The sequence below is a fragment of the Triticum dicoccoides genome, chromosome 2A (assembly GCF_002162155.2).
Source record: "Triticum dicoccoides isolate Atlit2015 ecotype Zavitan chromosome 2A, WEW_v2.0, whole genome shotgun sequence".
Taxonomy (NCBI): Eukaryota; Viridiplantae; Streptophyta; class Magnoliopsida; order Poales; family Poaceae; genus Triticum; species Triticum dicoccoides.
The window spans coordinates 592,875,362-592,892,330 of NC_041382.1; the positions used below are offsets into that span (position 1 = coordinate 592,875,362).

At 42.8% G+C, this 16,969-nt stretch overlaps 1 protein-coding gene and 1 long non-coding RNA gene across 5 annotated transcripts; both read left to right on the forward strand.

Moving 5' to 3' along the window:
* Nucleotides 1-8,930: 8,930 nt before the first annotated feature.
* Nucleotides 8,931-13,606, forward strand: LOC119355583 (protein NRT1/ PTR FAMILY 4.6-like). 4 transcript variants are annotated; one of them, XM_037622406.1, is made up of 8 exons: nucleotides 8,931-9,072; nucleotides 9,161-9,219; nucleotides 9,330-9,666; nucleotides 10,446-10,584; nucleotides 10,719-10,936; nucleotides 11,819-12,259; nucleotides 12,358-12,482; nucleotides 12,591-13,606. In XM_037622406.1, exons 4-8 carry the CDS (start codon nucleotides 10,497-10,499, stop codon nucleotides 13,396-13,398), a joined length of 1,680 nt encoding a protein of 559 aa, XP_037478303.1. In that variant the 5' UTR covers nucleotides 8,931-9,072; nucleotides 9,161-9,219; nucleotides 9,330-9,666; nucleotides 10,446-10,496; the 3' UTR covers nucleotides 13,399-13,606. The 4 variants fall into 4 exon arrangements, with proteins under 4 accessions (XP_037478303.1, XP_037478306.1, XP_037478304.1 ...); XM_037622409.1 differs by having other exon boundaries at nucleotides 9,338-9,666; XM_037622407.1 differs by lacking the exon at nucleotides 9,330-9,666 and adding an exon at nucleotides 10,005-10,165.
* Nucleotides 13,607-14,368: 762 nt separating this feature from the next.
* Nucleotides 14,369-16,505, forward strand: LOC119355584. Its single transcript, XR_005171616.1, has 3 exons — nucleotides 14,369-14,866; nucleotides 15,010-15,456; nucleotides 15,990-16,505. It is a non-coding gene; the product is annotated as an uncharacterized LOC119355584 (long non-coding RNA).
* The last annotated feature ends 464 nt before the right edge of the window (nucleotides 16,506-16,969 follow it).

Genomic DNA, 16,969 nt, shown 5'->3' on the forward strand with positions numbered 1-16,969 from the left:
TCTCTTGACGTGAATTCTGCAAAAACTAAAAAGGCCCATGTAAAAGCCCACCAGTGAGTTGCTTTCATGTCCATAGCAAAGCCAGATTGGGCGATTGGTGTACGCTAAAGTGTCCTGGGCGTTGGAAATATCTCCCGTGATTAGCGCTTGCGGGGGTTGGCTGCTGCCGTCGTGCCTGCGCGCCTCTACTCTTCCGCAAGATCCGATTCCGACGGTGATGCAGGCTGCTTCAATCATCAACTCTGTAGGCTGCCAATGAGTTAGCCAAGGTCAACACATCAAGGGCTCCTTTGATTCAAAGGAATTGCATAGGATTTTTGGAGGATTTGAACCCTTAGGAATTTTTCTTGTGATGCTCGTTTGATTCATAGGATTGACATCCTTAGGAATTTTTTCATAGAATCCATTTGTACTACATTCTGGAGGAATATTTCCATCCACTCAAACCTCTTTGTAGAATTCCTTTGTTTTTCCTGCGCTATCAAACATTCTTTCAAATCCTGTAGGATACTACTCCCTCCGTTCCTAAATACTTGTCTTTCTAGGCATTTCAACAAGTGACTACATACAGAGCAAAATAAGTGAATCTACACTCTAAAGTATGTCTACATACATCCATATGTAGTAGTCATTTGAAATGTCTAAAAAAACAAATATTTAGGAACGGAGGGAGTATAAGACATGGCATCCTATTCCTGCATTTTTCCTATTCCTTCATTTTGACAATCCTGCGAATCAAAGAGGCCCCAAATTGTCTACTAATCTCTCTATTCTCACCTTGTATGATGTCGAACTACTCCAGATTTTAATTATTTTGATGATTGCCTGATTTGTTATGCGTCGCCGCTCTAGGCCCAGGCACCCGTGACCATTCAAAAGCTCGAAGAAGTAGATGCCTCGTAGAGCTTTGGTAAGCACGGAGGACGAGGATCCCCTGCCGTGCCCCAGCCTACCTTTGAGTCACTGATACATGGGTCCCACCTGTCAGTGACTCAGAGGCAGGGCATGGTAGGGATTGTAAAGTCAGAGGATCCACGTCCAAGCACGGATAGTTTTTGTGCGCCTGCCAACGATGACCAACCGATCTACTTCGACATACGGGCAGAGAGCACGAGCAGCGGCAGGATATGATTCTCTAGGTTTGTACTCTAGCAATATTGATAATTTTTTTCTAATATAACTACAGAACTTCATTACTTTGTATATGATGATTTTTTGGAATGGTCTATCAGTGATGAATTGTCATCCAAACATGTATATATACAAGCTAAAATCCACTAAGCGAACCATTTGGTTATACAATAATTGTTATTGTTCGCATAACTTAAATTTTCATATGATAAGATTTCGTAGCAAGGCATTTAATTCATATCATATTACAAAGTCATTTGATTAACAACTTTGTCTACTTGGCCCGTATGTGAAATTATTGACGAATATTAGCTATAGCTAGACATGCTCCAAGCGAGTGTGTGTGTGTGTCTACTGTCTTGGCCAGGCTTAGATATGAAGCTATCCGGAAGTTTGTGTGGCACAATTATTTTTTGGCTTCATCGATATCTTGGCCCCCCTTATGTCTAAATCCTGGCTTCGCCCTTGATGATACATCCGCAGTTTCATATTGTAGCCAGCTAATCAATTACCAGCTCTCAATATTCTTGTTAGTTGCATCTTTAATTGCACACAATATCTGCTTGACGCGAACAGAGACAGTAACATTGATCGATCGATCGACGTGGGAGGCTACTCCAAAGTTCAAACCAGCCAAGAGATCCGATCACAATGGTGTCAGCGACCGACAAGCTGGGGTTGTGGCCGGGCTGGTTCTCCATCTTAACTGGAACTAGAGTACACGATCGGCGGGATCTCAGCTCCAAAAAACAAACCACCCGCCACGTCCCCTGCCGCGGGGTCTATATGCGGCGTCACCTAGAGAAACGGGAGACACACATTTAAGCACCACGTGAATGATCTATAGATTAAGCTATCACTTGACTTCCGGAGTGCTTTGCTTTTGTTATTGTGCCTCCGAGAAACAATGTCCATGAGTTTGCAGCTTCTACATACATATATAGGAGGGAGCTGGCCAGCTATTGTGTTTGTGTCGTGCCATCCATGCATATGAGAGAGCAATAAAAGTAGCCAGGGTTGTAGAGGAGCATATGCTGGTTAGCTTGGGCTAGCTAAGAAGCATATACTCATGGAGCTTGAAGGGTGTGTGGATTGGAGAGGGAATGCTGTGGATCGGAGGAAGCATGGAGGCATCAAGGCTACAATCTTCCTCTACGGTGAGCAACAAACTATAGCTGTTTCTGTCATACTATAGCTAGCCTGGGGGCGCACGCATGAATAAGGTTCCGTGTGATGATGCACCTGGGGTTGTTTTTGAGATCTCTGCTTGTCTGAGCTCATTTCCGTATATAAACTGCCCACTGCTTGAGATAATATTACACATGAACAATGTGTTATTTGCTATACGTTATTTTCAGCTTCCGGTCGATGTTTCTTTCCTTCCAGGCTTCTTGCTATACGATCGATCAGAGCAGGGAAATAAAACGTAGTGTTCTTCGCATCGGAAATAGAGTGAAAAACGCACTTCCCACGACCAGGAGGCAAATATTATGTGCCCAGCGTCAATATCTTGCTACCTTAATATTTGTCTAAAGCAGCGAACAGGAAAGGCTAACATGACAATCGTACCAACACTATCTACATGCTAAGGATCGATAATGCAACAATCCAATGACCTAGAAATAGGTGCTTTATAAATTTGAAAAAAGAAAAGAAAAAGAAATAGGTGCTTTATTGCATTGGATGAAGATGACCCTTGCATGCATGCCTAGTGATTTGGTCACGTTCTCTCTTAACTGACATGTAAAGTGTAGGGATCGATATGTATGAGTTTGGTGCTTCAACTGTGCACATAGTTCACTTTGTCCCTTCATCTTTTTCTGGTCATGTATCTTTGGTCCCTCATTTTTCTAAACCTGGCAAACTTGGTTCCTTACCCGGTTTGGCTCTTGACCTCGTTCATGCTGGCACATAGGAACTTGCCACATCATAGCATACATCGTGAGAAGCACACCCTGAAGTAGAGGAGAAACATATGGGGGAGGCATAGCTCCATGGGGGCAGGGCTAGAGCTCAAGCGGAGGTAGACGTTTTGTCTCATAAACTTCGATTTTGCATGAATAAAAGTCAACATGCCCCCACCCCCGGCGCACGCAAAAAAGATGATCTCCTACCAAAATGGAACATCAAACGAAATCTGAGGACATAGTTTATGACTTCCAAACATTAAACAAGAAATGGGGCAAGTTTTTTTTGTGGCGCAAGTTAAAGAAGCAGCCAAATCCTTGTTGATCATGCCTGATCATGAGAAATTCTGAAAAGAATCTTATGGTCAAGAATTAATGGTCCTTTCCTCCTCTTCTTACACTTCTCTCAAGCAAGAATAAATAAATAAAAAAGACGGCGTCATGGCAAATATTGAAATGCATCTGACAAAATGTTGGTAAAGATCATCTGTGCGGCTGCAAGTACCATGGGTGTAACTAGAAATTTGCCACTTCAAATTTCGTCTCAAATCTCCAGCACATGAACAATTTCTAAGCTTCCACCTCTGAGAGAGTATGTTTTTTCTTAACCAGAGTGACATGTACAAGATATTACACTTGGAAGTCCATGACAGGACCTCTTGTCATCATCCCAGCAAAATGATCTCCTATAGCCTCAGAAAAAAGATACATCTACAAAGATAAAATATCGAACAAAATCTCAGGACATAGTTTATGACTTCCAAGCATTAAAAACGAAATGGGATGAGGAAGCTAAAGAACCAGTCAAATCCTCGTTGATCATGCATGGTCATGAGGAATTCTGACAAAATCTCATGGTCAAGAATCAATGATCCTTTTCTCTTCTTACACTTTTCTCAAGCAAGAAAGAGGAAAAATAGTTAAATAAACGAAAAGACGCTGTCATGGCTAATACTGAAATATGATGAAGATAAACCACATCTGCCAAAATGCTGATAAAGATCATCTGTTCAGCTACAACATGTTGCACCTACTATGGATAAGTAGAAGTTTTACATTTCAAATTTTGACTCTCCACCATATGAACAATTGTAAGGTTCCACCTCCGAGGACCACCTCCCTTCGCTGACATGCATCTACCAAGATAGAATATCAAACAAAATCTCAGGATATAGTTTATGACTTCCAAGCATTAAACAAGAAATGGGGCGAGGAAGTTGAAGAACCGGCCAAATCCTCGTTGATCATGCATGATTATGAGAAATTCTGACAAAATCTCATTGTCAAGAATCAATGCTCCTTTTATCTTCTTCTTACACTTCTCTTAAGCAAGAAAAAGGAAAACAGATAAATAAATAAACGAAAAAATGTTGTCATGTCTCCTATCGCTGCAGCAAAAAGATATATCTGCCAAGATATATAGGATACCAAACAAAATCTCAGGACATAGTCTATGACTTCCAAGCATTAAACAGGAAATGTGGCGAGGAAGTTAAAGAACCAGCCAAATCCTCGTTGATGATGCATGATAATGAGAAATTCTGACAAAGCCTCATGGTCAAGAATCAATGGTCCTTTTATTTATCTATTTTCCTTTTTCTGGAATCAATGGTCCTTTTTCTCTTCTTATTACACTTCTCTAAGGAAGAAAAAGGAAAATAGATAAATTAACAAAAATACGTTGTCATGTAATACGATGAAAATACACCACATCTGGAAAAATGCTGGTAAAGATCATCTGTAAAGCTGCAACATTTTGTACGTACGACGGATAAGTAGAAGAACAACCTCCCTTTGGTTGAAAGCGGCATGCTGCATGTGCAAAATAACTCTATACTGAATATCTGGAAGATCTGCCACAGCATGGTCAACTTCAGACGGTATTACCAGCAACTCAGTTTCGGGCAAAGCAAAGTTTGGGCCCAACTGAATTCAGACTAGCTGTGTTTGTTCAAGCATGATATATCTATTAATTGGGCATCTACAACTCAGCTTGGTAAAACTGAGTGAATCTCATTGGTCCACACAGATCTGTTTGTAGGAATCAAATGGCTTAGCCTAACCTGAAAAGTATGATTTGTTTCACTCTTGCTGATCCTAAAATAATATAGTTGCATGCATCTTGAACCAGAATCGAACAATCTGTCGGAGCTGAATTCTATGTTCATTTGCAGTTTTGGTCGTGCTGCGAAGTTGCCCCAACAGTGCAAACTTCAGCCTTGTAGCCTATTTCCACAGGATACTACATCTGGATATTGTGACCTCCTCAGCTGTGATCACCTATCTGGTTGGTGCAATATTCTTCTTTGCTGCCCTGATGAACTTTATCGCTGGCGCATATATCCAGCGAACCACTGCTATATTTGTATTCAGTCCCCTTGCAGTCCTGGTAATTCTCCTTGCCCATTAAACTCCCTGTAAGAGCAATGTCAATCAAGCCTAATAGTGAAGTAGCAAACTTTTAATGGCCTTCACTATCTTGGTACTATCAAGTAAACTGTGAAGCTTTATGTTTCCCTTTGGCTTCTTAAGTTTCTATTTCGGCTACCAGGTTGAAGTAGAGATGCTGTAGTGAAGCATATTATCTAGAATTTAGTTCCCTTCTTTTTTGTTACTGACTACTGCAGTTATTGTATAAGATAGGATATAATTTTAGTCTTCTATAAAGACAATAAACATAAGAGCATGAACCAAAGGGTTGATAGTATTTTATTTCAGTAACTGACCAATTGAAGAGAGTGACCGCCCGTTGATTGAGCAATCTGCCAACAACTTAGACAATTTTGGCCATGTGTATCAGTGTATGATCATGCTCCCATTTACTCCCTCCGTTCCATAATTGTTGTCAACGGGCGGTCATTGTATGGAACGGAGGGAGTACTTAACAGTAACTACTATCAGATCATTTAGGTATCTAATAATTGTGATTGTGGAAGTAGATGACAAATCCTGAATTCTAAATATTTTCTGTTCAACGACACAGGGCTATATGTTGCTAGCATTGCAGGCATACTTGCCTTCACTACATCCTCTGGATTGTGAGATAAACAAAGAACCAAACAACTGTGAGTCAGCTAAAGGTTGGAGCTTAACACTGCTCTACTTGAGCTTATTAATGTTTGCCATCGGAGAAGGCTGCATGCGTGCTTGCATACCATTGCTTGGTGGAGATCAGTTCAGCAATGATGATCCAAAAGAAACACATCTCAAGAGTACGTTCTTGAGCTGGATCAAGTTTGCAAACTCCGTTGGAGCACTCATGGGATTGGTATTCTTAGTCTGGATCGAGAACAATTTGGGCTGGGCCCTTGGCTTTATGATATCTGCACTTATTGTACTTGTAGGGCTGTTTGTGGCAGCCAGTGGACTGCCTTTCTATAGAACACAGAAGCCTAATGGAAGTCCTCTAAAGGGAATATTGCAGGTAAAACTTCATACAGAGCACAGTATGCATGCTAATTATGAAGGTTCCAGTACTCATTAGTCTCATGTCATCGTTCCTACATCCTACTCCAAGTGAACAACACAATTCTAGACTATCCGGTCCAAGTTTTACAGGGTAGAACAGAATTTTGCTTGATCCCAATGCACTGGATTAGTCATTCTTATAATCTTAATCCTGAAAGGTCACCATGTCCCATCCCTAACTAGCATATTAGTTACTCATCAAGCAATAAAGGAATCAACACGCTAATTTTCAAAAATTGAATGTGTCTCATCCTGCATCTATCAAGTTAAAACAAGAAAAACTGAAGATGCAGATGGTTCTCAACATTCAAGTTATATTCTCCAGGTTCTTGTCACTTCATCAAAGAAGAGGCAGGTTGCTACCATAGATGTTATCGAGCTGCAGGAGATAGGAGCGGCCGATAGTGTTGATGGGGAAGGCAAATCTGACAGCAAGAGCACTGGGTAAGTTCCTTAGTGGTCAACATTCCCAAACTCTTGCCTTCTGTTTAGCTAATTGTTAGTACATTTATATTTCTGAAAATAAGTAGAAGTGTTACAACCTAGGATGTCAACAATTTAAAGAGTAAAAGAAATGCCCGGACGTAGCAATATCATGATATTAACTCAAGTACTCAACTATAATCCTTTTAGCATATTCTTGGAGAAATCTAGAATATATTTGATGGAGGTAACAATTCATTTTCATTCTGCAGCACCACTCAGGTCGAGGAGTTAACAAAGGCCATCACCCGAATGCTTCCAATCTTCATCAGCTGCTTGCTCATCTACCTGCCCTTCACGCTGCTAATGACACTAACGATACAAGTCGGCAGCACCATGGACAAAGGGATATGCGTGATCCAGATACCTTCCGCCTCTCTAATTGCAATCCCAACAGCATTTCACATGCTTATGCAACCATGCTACAGGCAGATATTGACGCCACTGCTAAAAAGATTTACAGGCCACACACACGGAATCACCCCACTGCAGAGTATCGGTGCTGGCTCGGTGTGCGGGGTAGCAGCAGCATGCCTTGCGGCGTTAGTGGAAACAAGAAGGCTGACAGTCGCAGAACAGCATGGGCTAACATTGACAGGAGCAGGTGTCCCGATGTCCGTGTTCTGGTTGGTGCTGCAATTCTTCCTGCTAAGCATCATGGATGCAGCATCCTTCAGCGGACTGATTGAGTTCATAAAGAGCGAGTCATCTCCGGAAATGAAGCTGATAGCACCGGCCATGCAGTCCATCGTTGCTGGAATAGCAGCCTGGTTAGCATGTGCCTTCATACAGCTAGCAAACAATGCTTCACGGCACGGGGATGGCGGAAGAGGGTGGCTAGATGGAGCAGACTTCAACAGGACGCGCCTTGATCGTTTCTTCTTGTTGCTGGCAGGCTTTGAGTTTGTGGCACTCATCAACTATGCTTTCTGGGCGAGGAGATATGCCAAGAAGCAACGGAGCAGTGGTGTTTGATTAGTCGGTGATAGCTCTGAAAACTAAATAGCCAAGCATAGCGAGATACATAGGCAATAGGTGATAGACCAAATATTTTTTGATGAATTGTTTTAGGTAGTGTATCAATGCTATACAGACTGTAACTGAGAAATACTGTAATCTCCACCAATCAATATTCAGCAGTAGCTTGACAGCACCAGTGATCCATAAAATGTGTCATACAGATACGTCACCTTTTTCATTGAAAAGAAAAAAGAAGTGTCACCTCACAAAGTCATCAATAGATTCGTCGAACATCAAAGTGGAATCGTGGTAGTTGGAGCAATCGGGTAAGAACCATCGTACCCATCTTCCCAAGTCGATACCCTCGCAGCCTCCCCGCTGAAGGACTCAGCGCCGCGGCACCCCAATCTAACCACGAAACGCGGTGGCCGGAGAGTAAAAGGGATAAAAGCAGTTCAGATGCGGAGAAAGAAAACCTACCGCGGCGAGTCTCCGGCGAGCGGGCGGGGAACAGAGGTGCCGGACAATGCGGGGACCGAAACGGCGAGGTGGACGGCCGGCGTGCGTGAGATGGTAGGGAGAGTTGGGGGAACTGGTGCGGAGTGGGAGGGGCTCGGTCGCTCGGCTCAGCTCCGCGGTGGACGGCGGCGTGAAGAAATGCAGGTGGGTAGTCCAGTTTACTGCGCCAGCTGGGACCAGCTTATCTGTCACACCGACGAGTGGGTCCCACCTGTCAGCATGTTCTTCTTGCTCCTCTTCCTCTCTTTCTCCTTTCCTGTTCGGCTCTTCCCCCTCACCAATCAATCATAGCCCCGCGGCAGTTTTCAGGGTTGGCAGGGCGCGGGCAGAAGCTGCGTCTGAGGGCCACGAGACAAGGAGTGCGGACGCGGACCGTGGAGGCGACGGCGGCGGCTGAGCTGCGTCTGAGGCACGGCCGCCGTTGGCTGCGGCAGGCGCGATGGAGGGACTCGGTGGATTTAACCCACTCAGAGCCAGCCTCTGGCCACCGGCGCCCGCCCGGCGACCACTCGCCCTGCCTCCGAGGCTCCGTTATTCTTCCCATCCATCCCAGATTGAGGTGGAGATGTCGCGGAGAGAATTCCGCCCCAGGAGAATGCAGGAGGTAGTATCTTTACAGTTTATACGCTTTACTTCATGTAGCCCACAGCGATTTTTCAAAGTTGACATGCATTGCCTCATTGCTTTGGCAGATTCTTGTTGCGGTATGTACAACATGACCATGTGGATAATGGTTATGAACACAAGAACTGTACGTCTTTCTTCTTAGCTTTCAACTCGCACATGACTTTACTGCCGATATGTCGTTTTTCCTATTTTTTCTTTTGTCAGACTGTTCGTGTTTGACTCTGTGCATCCTAGCTATGCAGAGGCCGGGTGTTGCTCATCATGCTTTGTATCTGCGTGATGCTACATTTTGAGTTGATAAAAGCACCCTTTATCGGAAAAAAAAAACTCTCAAATGTCAGAAGCAAACGCATTCTTGTAGTAGGCATGGCATCAGCAGTACACCATAACCTCACAAGCTAGATGATACTTGGATATGGATGAAAATGACGCGAGGATGATGAATGTACCACAAAGCCCATTCCCCCCCCCTTGCTTATGTGCTGGAAAGAGATACGTTATTGTTGGAGGAAGATTAACATACCTAACCAACAAGTGATATTGATTGCAATTCGTTGACTTCTCTACTCTGGTATGGCCAATGATGATATTTGAATTTAAACTTCATTCTTGTTGGCTTAATGTGCCTTGCTTTCTGATTTCTAGTAAACCACTAAACATATTAATTACGTTAGCCCATTAATAACAACTAGAAAATACTCACTCCGTTTGGAAGTGTCCGGCGTAGTTTGACTGTCCAAGTTCAAGCTCTGACCAGCAACCGATACAGCAGTATGAACACAAAGCTGATACCCAGGCCCTACATTTGCAAACAGGGGGAATATGGTTTTTGTCTTGACTCAATGCATTGAGCACCGATTGATAATTTATGTTATTTTACTTCTGAGTTTTTATATACATTGTTGTCAGGTCGCTTTCATACGCGAGCCTTCCAGCTAAGGTGCACTACTTTAAAGGAAGTTAGCCTATCAAAGGACTTATTCTCAAAACAATTAATGAATAAGGAGCTAACTTACAAAATGTTGCTCCCAGGATGATGTCACACTGATACCAGTATCTGCTAGTTGTTGGTACTTATTGACTTCAATAGTCTCATTGTACATGCACCTAATCTTTTTTCTACTTCATCATTGCTCAATGTCTTTTGTAATGCCCAAATTTTGAGTTAGTAGGAATTATAAACAATGGGAGTCAAATAGTATTGATAGTTGGTAAAATGGAAGTCAAATTTGTGTTAATAGTTGGTAACAATGACATTAAATATTTAAGAATCTTTGATTAATTCTGTTGATGCTGTCACTCCTTTGAATATGGATATCGCCTGCTTATTTATACCCCGCTTATGGTCAGGGATGCTACGGGCAGGCAGACAGGAAGTGATTAGGAGGAATAAGAAGCACCATGGCACTTGTAGGTTTCGTGGATTGGAGGGGAAACGCCATCAGGAAAGAGGTGCATGGTGGAGTCAGAGCAGCATGGTTCTTGTACGGTAATTTACTATACACCGAATCTAGTATGCAGACATCTATATATGTGTGGGCATGCAATATCTCATTGTTTCTATTTTCAAGCTTCTGTTCTGAGTTCAAAACATTGAACTTTTTTTTGCAATCTCCCTTGCAGTTCTGACTGTGGTAACCAACGTGGTTATTATCCCAAACCTGCTGAATCTGGTTACTTATCTTCATGGAACAATGCATATGGGGGTCTCGGCCTCTGCAACTACAACCACTAATTTTTTTGGTGCCACATCCGGGTTTGCAATGATAGCAGCTTTCCTCTCCGACTCCTACATTACTCGCTTTAGAACAATGCTCCTCTTTGGTCCATTTATGTTTCTGGTAATATGATCTTCCTCTGTTCAGTCATCTGCACAATTTCTGATTTTCCTTATGATCCAATTATTATTTTGTTACTTACATGTTATCTTTCTTTTTGTAACAAGAATTGTGCCCATGATAGAGATTAGAGAGTGTTAATAATACCTGTTGGGCTTTATCAAATAGTTTCTCTAGCATCTAGGTTTTAGTATTTTCTCCATATGCTAGAGAAGCATCTGCTTCAATGTATGGACTGTAAATAACAAGAATTGGAAGGGGTGAGGTGAGAATGGACTGTAAATAACTAAATATATTACTAAAACAGCGATGCTTCTCTAGCATATGGAGAAAATGCTAAAACCTAGAACTGCCTTATATAATAATAGAAAAAATCAACCAACAGGAACTAGCACCTGTGGTGTTTATATTTAGAACAACAACCGTGAGGCACCGCTGGGAGACCAGGCCTCGAACCTGGGCGGGCTGACCGAGCACACAAGCTGATAGTTAGCTGGGTGATGCTCAGTTCTTGAGAACTGCCTTATAATTTAACATGCTTTAGTACAGCTCAATTCCTGACAAATAATACTAACTCTAGCATATCCTCGACCATTAGATCCACTTAATGTGAATATGACATATTTAGGGATGCCTTTTGGTGTAAAAGGCTACTACGCCATCTTCATTTTTGTCCTATCCTATAAAGCCTTGCATTAACACCCTTCATGATGTTTACTTGTAAAAAAAAATATAATTATGCAAGATATTTTTCTCAGCCTCTAAAATTTCATTATACAGATGTCCACGAGTCAAATGTCACTGGCTGACAGCTTTTTATGCACCTTCTATAGGAAATTATATATATAATGCTATTGTGTTATAATCAAACATGAATTTGTGCAGGGTTACGGATTGCTCGCACTGCAAGCCTACCTTCCTTCACTCCGTCCACCAGCTTGCAACATTGAAGCAGAGCTAAACAGTTGTGAAGTGGTCCATGGATGGAATGCTACCTTATTGTACACAGCCTTGTATATGACTGCATTTGGTGATGGTTTTATCCGTGTTTGCTTGCCATCCCTCGGAGCAGACCAATTTGACCATGAAGATCCCTCTGAGTCCCGCCAACAGTCCAGCTTCTTTAACTGGTATACCTTCGGAATCTCCTTTGGAGGTTTTGTAGGGCTGATTCTCATAGTGTGGCTCGAGAACTACAAAGGGTGGGATATCGGACTTGGGGTGTGTGCCATCCTAATTCTGCTAGGATTGCTCATAGTTGCTGCCGGTTTCCCCTTCTACCGCAACCAAGTACCACAAGGAAGTCCTCTAACTCGAATACTGCAGGTAGTGCTTTGTATTCCTGGCTTACAACATAATATGCCATCCCAATTCTCAGGAAATGTGTTAGAAACATTACTTAACTACAATTTTGCCTCTCCCAGGTTCTTGTGGTTGCATTCAGGAACAGGAAACTAGAACTTCCTGAAAAACTGGAGGAAGCGCAGGAAAGCTGCACTGGGACAAGGGCATGTTCTGTTGATGCACTCGCTCCAACAAATAGTCTGAAGTAAGATTCAGTGAAATAATACCCTTTTCTGACTTTTGTGTGTACTACTTATCAAGTTGGCATAGAGAGTAGTGTACGAGATTATAGACTGTTCATGCATCTTGGCAGATTACTCGACAAAGCTTGCATCAACCGTGGCCAAAGTGGAGCCTGGTCAGTTTGCAGTCTGAGAAAGGTGGAGGAGACAAAGATTATCATCCGTGTGCTTCCTCTCTTCGTCAGCTCCATGATCGGATATATATCGAACGTTATCCTCTTCACATTCACTGTGCAGCAAGGCACCATGACGAACACAAGGCTGGGCAAGATCCATGTTTCCCCCGCGACACTCTTTATCATCCCTATCATATTCCAGATGCTAATGCTTGCTGTCTATGACCAGTTCCTTGTGCCATTCTTGCGTAGACGCACAGGCTATGTCGGTGGTGTCACTCATTTGCAACGCATTGGTATAGGCTTCGTCACCATGCTACTTGCGTCAATCATTGCAGCAATTGTTGAGAAGAAGAGAAAGGAAGCTGTGGTGCAGATGTCCCTCTTCTGGCTTGCACCTCAGTTCTTCCTTCTTGGTGTGGCAGATGTGACATCATTCACCGGGCTCCTTGAGTTCTTCAACAGCGAGGCACCACGCGGCATGAAGTCTATTGCCACAGCGTTGTTCTGGTGTGCTCTGGGGCTCGCATCCTTGCTGGCCACAACGCTGGTGGAAATTGTGAACAAGGCCACAAGGCATGGGCACCAGGGAGGCTGGCTCGAGGGTACAAGCTTGAACAACAGCCGTCTTGACCTGTTCTACTGGGTTGTGGCTGTTGTGGGATTGCTTGGCTTATGCAACTACCTGTACTGGGCCAAGAAGTATGTGTACCAACACAATCCACGCATCGTTGAGACATCGGTTGATCAGGATTCACCTTGAAATACTACATACCCGTTGTTTTTTTACTTAAGTAAAAATGTAACATGTCTGATTCACCATGACATCGATCAGTTAAGTTTGCAAAGCAATGTAGAAGCCTGTAACCGGTGTTCTGCTCTGATGTGCTGTGCTGATTGGTTGGGTTCATCCTTGACACTCCATTTGTGAAATTGTCAAAAGAAATGGCTTTCTGCATAACACTACCTAACGTGGATTGTTCATGTCAAAATAATATCCAAGGGCAAATATCTTACTTCTCCGAACAGTGAGTTATGGTCTTCGGTTATTTTTCAGCATTGGTTACTACTCCTGTAGAAGGTGTGTATATCATTCACCTTCACTATGTATTAGTCGTATACATTACACGGTAGCTTTGCTTTACTCCCATAAATTCATCTACTTAGCTGAGTCCAATGATTAAACTGGGATCATCAGTTTCCTTTGGAAAACTGAATCATCACTTCAGGCTTTGGAGTTGAGGCAGGGGCACACAGCATATGTGGCACCTAGGGGCGCTGTTGCTCCTCCCCACAGCCTTGGGACACCTCTCGGGTGGCGGCACCACTAGTCCACTGCTCACTGAGTAACCGAGCACAGCTTTGACTGGCACCTGACACTGCAGTAACCAACTGGCTACAGCCTACAGCACAGGTCCGGGGGCAGTTGCCGCTCTGCGCGGCATTAGTTTGACTCTCCAAGTTCAAGCTCCTGAACAAATTAACTAATAATGTAATACTGTATGGGTTGTATGGGTTATGTTACACTATTGATAGGATTCATAATCAAGAGCACTTTCTTATGATTCTGATTTTGTAACTGCCTACAAAATAGAGTAAAAGAAATTTACAGGCAAAGTTCAATCTTGGGCAGTCATATTACGCCTTTTATTTGCAAACAGAAGGAGTATGCTATTTTGATTGTCCTATGGACTAGTGTGTTGAGCACTGGTTGATAATTTATTTTGTTGTACTTCTGAATTTTTATATACTTGGTTATCATGTTGCTTTCAGAAGTGAGCTTTCCAGTTCACAAGTTAGGGTGCTCTACTTTGAAGGAAATTAGCTTATCAAAAGGACTTGCAAAATGTCACTTTCATGATGATGACACACTGATATCCATATCTGAATGTTTGTACTTGTGGAATTCTAGAATCTCATCTTACATGTCCCTAATCTTTTTTTTCTGCTTTGGCATTAGTGAATGTCTTTTATAATGTCCAAATCCAAGTCAGTAGGAGGTACCAACAAATGGCAAGAATCAATGATTCTTCCTGTCGATGTTGTGACTCCTTTGAATATGAGCATCCACATCTGCTAATTTGTACCCCTATCTATTACTTAGGGATGCCACAGGCAGTAATCCGAAGGAAGAGGAAGCACCATGGCACCTGGGGGCTTCGTGGATTGGAGGGGAAAAGCCATCAATAAAGAGGTGCATGGCGGAGTCAGAGCAGCGTGGTTTTTGTATGGTAAGTCATTATGCACCAAATCCTTCTGCAGACATATTTGCATATGCGTGGGCTGGGCATATGCACTATCTCACTGCTGCCATTTTGAAGCTTCTGTTCCAAGTTCAAAACATTGAAGCATTTTGTATGATCCCCCCTTGCAGTTCTGACTGTGGTAACCAACGTGGTTATTGTCCCAAACCTGCTGAATCTGGTCACTTACCTCCACAGAACAATGCACATGGGGGTCTCAGGCTCTGCAACTACAGCCACTAATTTTATTGGTGCCACATCTGGCTTTGCACTGATAGGAGCTTTCCTCTCGGACTCCAACATTACTCGCTCTAGAACTATGCTCCTCTTTGGTCCGTTTATGTTTCTGGTAATGTGCGTTTTAGTCTGTTCGGTTACCTACATGATTTCTGATTTTCTAACACGATCCAACGGAACTATTCTTTTATTCTTGCATCTTTTCTCATAAAATTTATTTTCTTATATTTATCGCCATTGTGATGTGGTCTGACCAAAATCAGGGAGAAGCGTTATCTGCAGTGAAGAAGTAATTTCCCAAAGTTGAGATGTATGGGTGTACAAAATCATATGGTGTAAGGGTGAGAATTGACTCTCAGTATATCTAACTCAAACAGCTATTCGCCTGTTACATATGGAGCAAATGCTAAAACTGAGAGCTACCTTACAATTTGTGGTGGTTTAATACAGCTCATGTCCTAACAAACATATAATACCTACTCTGGCATATCCTTTACATAAATCCACTTGATGTGGATATGAAGGGATACCTTTTAGTGTAAAATGCTAGTATTAGCATCTTCTTGTTTGTTGTATCCTATCAAGCCTTACGTTGATACAGTTTACGATGTTGACATGTAAAAAATGTAGTATTAATTATGCTACACAATTGTTTTCTTAGCTTCTGAAATTCCTTCATAAGGATTTCAAACAGGCTTAGATTTTAACACCAAGTTCTTGCTAGTTGACAGGTATTTTTGCACCTTCCATAGGCAATTGCGCAATTGTAGTATAATCAAACATGCATTTGTGGAGTGCTGGCTGACAGCAGTATTTTTGCACCTTCTATAGGCAATTGTGCCATTGTAGTGTAATCAAACATGCATTTTTGCAGGGATACGGATTGCTAGCACTGCAAGCCTACCTTCCCTCGCTCCACCCACCACCTTGCAACAGTGAAGCAGAGGTAAACAACTGCAAAGAGGTCCATGGCTGGAATGCTACCTTTACTGTACACAGCCTTGTATATGAGCGCACTTGGTGATGGTTCTATGAGTGCTTGCTTGCCATCCCTCGGAGCTGACCAATTTGACCACGAAGATCCCTCCGAGTCCTGTCAACAGTCTAGCTTCTTTAATTGGTATACCTTCGGAATCTCCTTTGGAGGTTTTGTAGGGCCGATTCTCATAGTATGGCTTGAAAATTACAAAGGGTGGGATATCGGACTTGGGGTGTGTGCCATCCTAATTCTGCTCGGATTGCTCATAGTTGCTGCTGGTCTCCCTTTCTACCGCAACCAAGTACCAGAAGGAAGTCCTCTAACTCGAATACTGCAGGTTGTGCTTCATATTCCTGTCTTAAAACACAATGTGCCATCACAATTTTCAGGGAATGTGTTAGATCAAATACCAAGATCTCGTTAAGCGTGTTATTTAGAAGTAACCGTGGACGCCGATCAGGGACCAGGCCCACCTGTTTTCTAGGTGGTCGCAACCTGCCCTATCGCTCTGCCAAAATGTAACCATCAGGGGGTTGCCGGGAACCCAGACCCACCACTACCTGGGTGGAACCACCTGCCCCTTCAGCCCCCATCTCCGAATCATCAACATAAGTATGTAATAGTATAGTATATACCCGTGATCACCTCTCGAGTGATCACGACCCAGTAATATAGCATGGCAGACGGATAAGAGCGTAGGGCCACTGATGAAATACTACCATCCTATACTAAGCATTTATGATTGCAGGTAAGGGTAACAACTGTAGCAACAATGACAGGCTATGCAGCAGAATAGGATTAACTGAAAGCAGTAACATGCTACACTACTCTAATGCAAGCAGTAGAGAGAAGGAATAGGCGATATCGGGTTGATC

Coding starts and splice junctions, on each gene's coding strand:
- LOC119355583 (XM_037622406.1), top strand. CDS start 10,497: ATGGCACTTGTAGGTTTCGTGGATTGGAGGGGAAACGCCATCAGGAAA. Junction 10,585..10,718: donor AGCAGCATGGTTCTTGTACG/GTAATTTACTAT, acceptor TCTCCCTTGCAG/TTCTGACTGTGGTAACCAAC. Junction 12,483..12,590: donor GCTCCAACAAATAGTCTGAA/GTAAGATTCAGT, acceptor GCATCTTGGCAG/ATTACTCGACAAAGCTTGCA.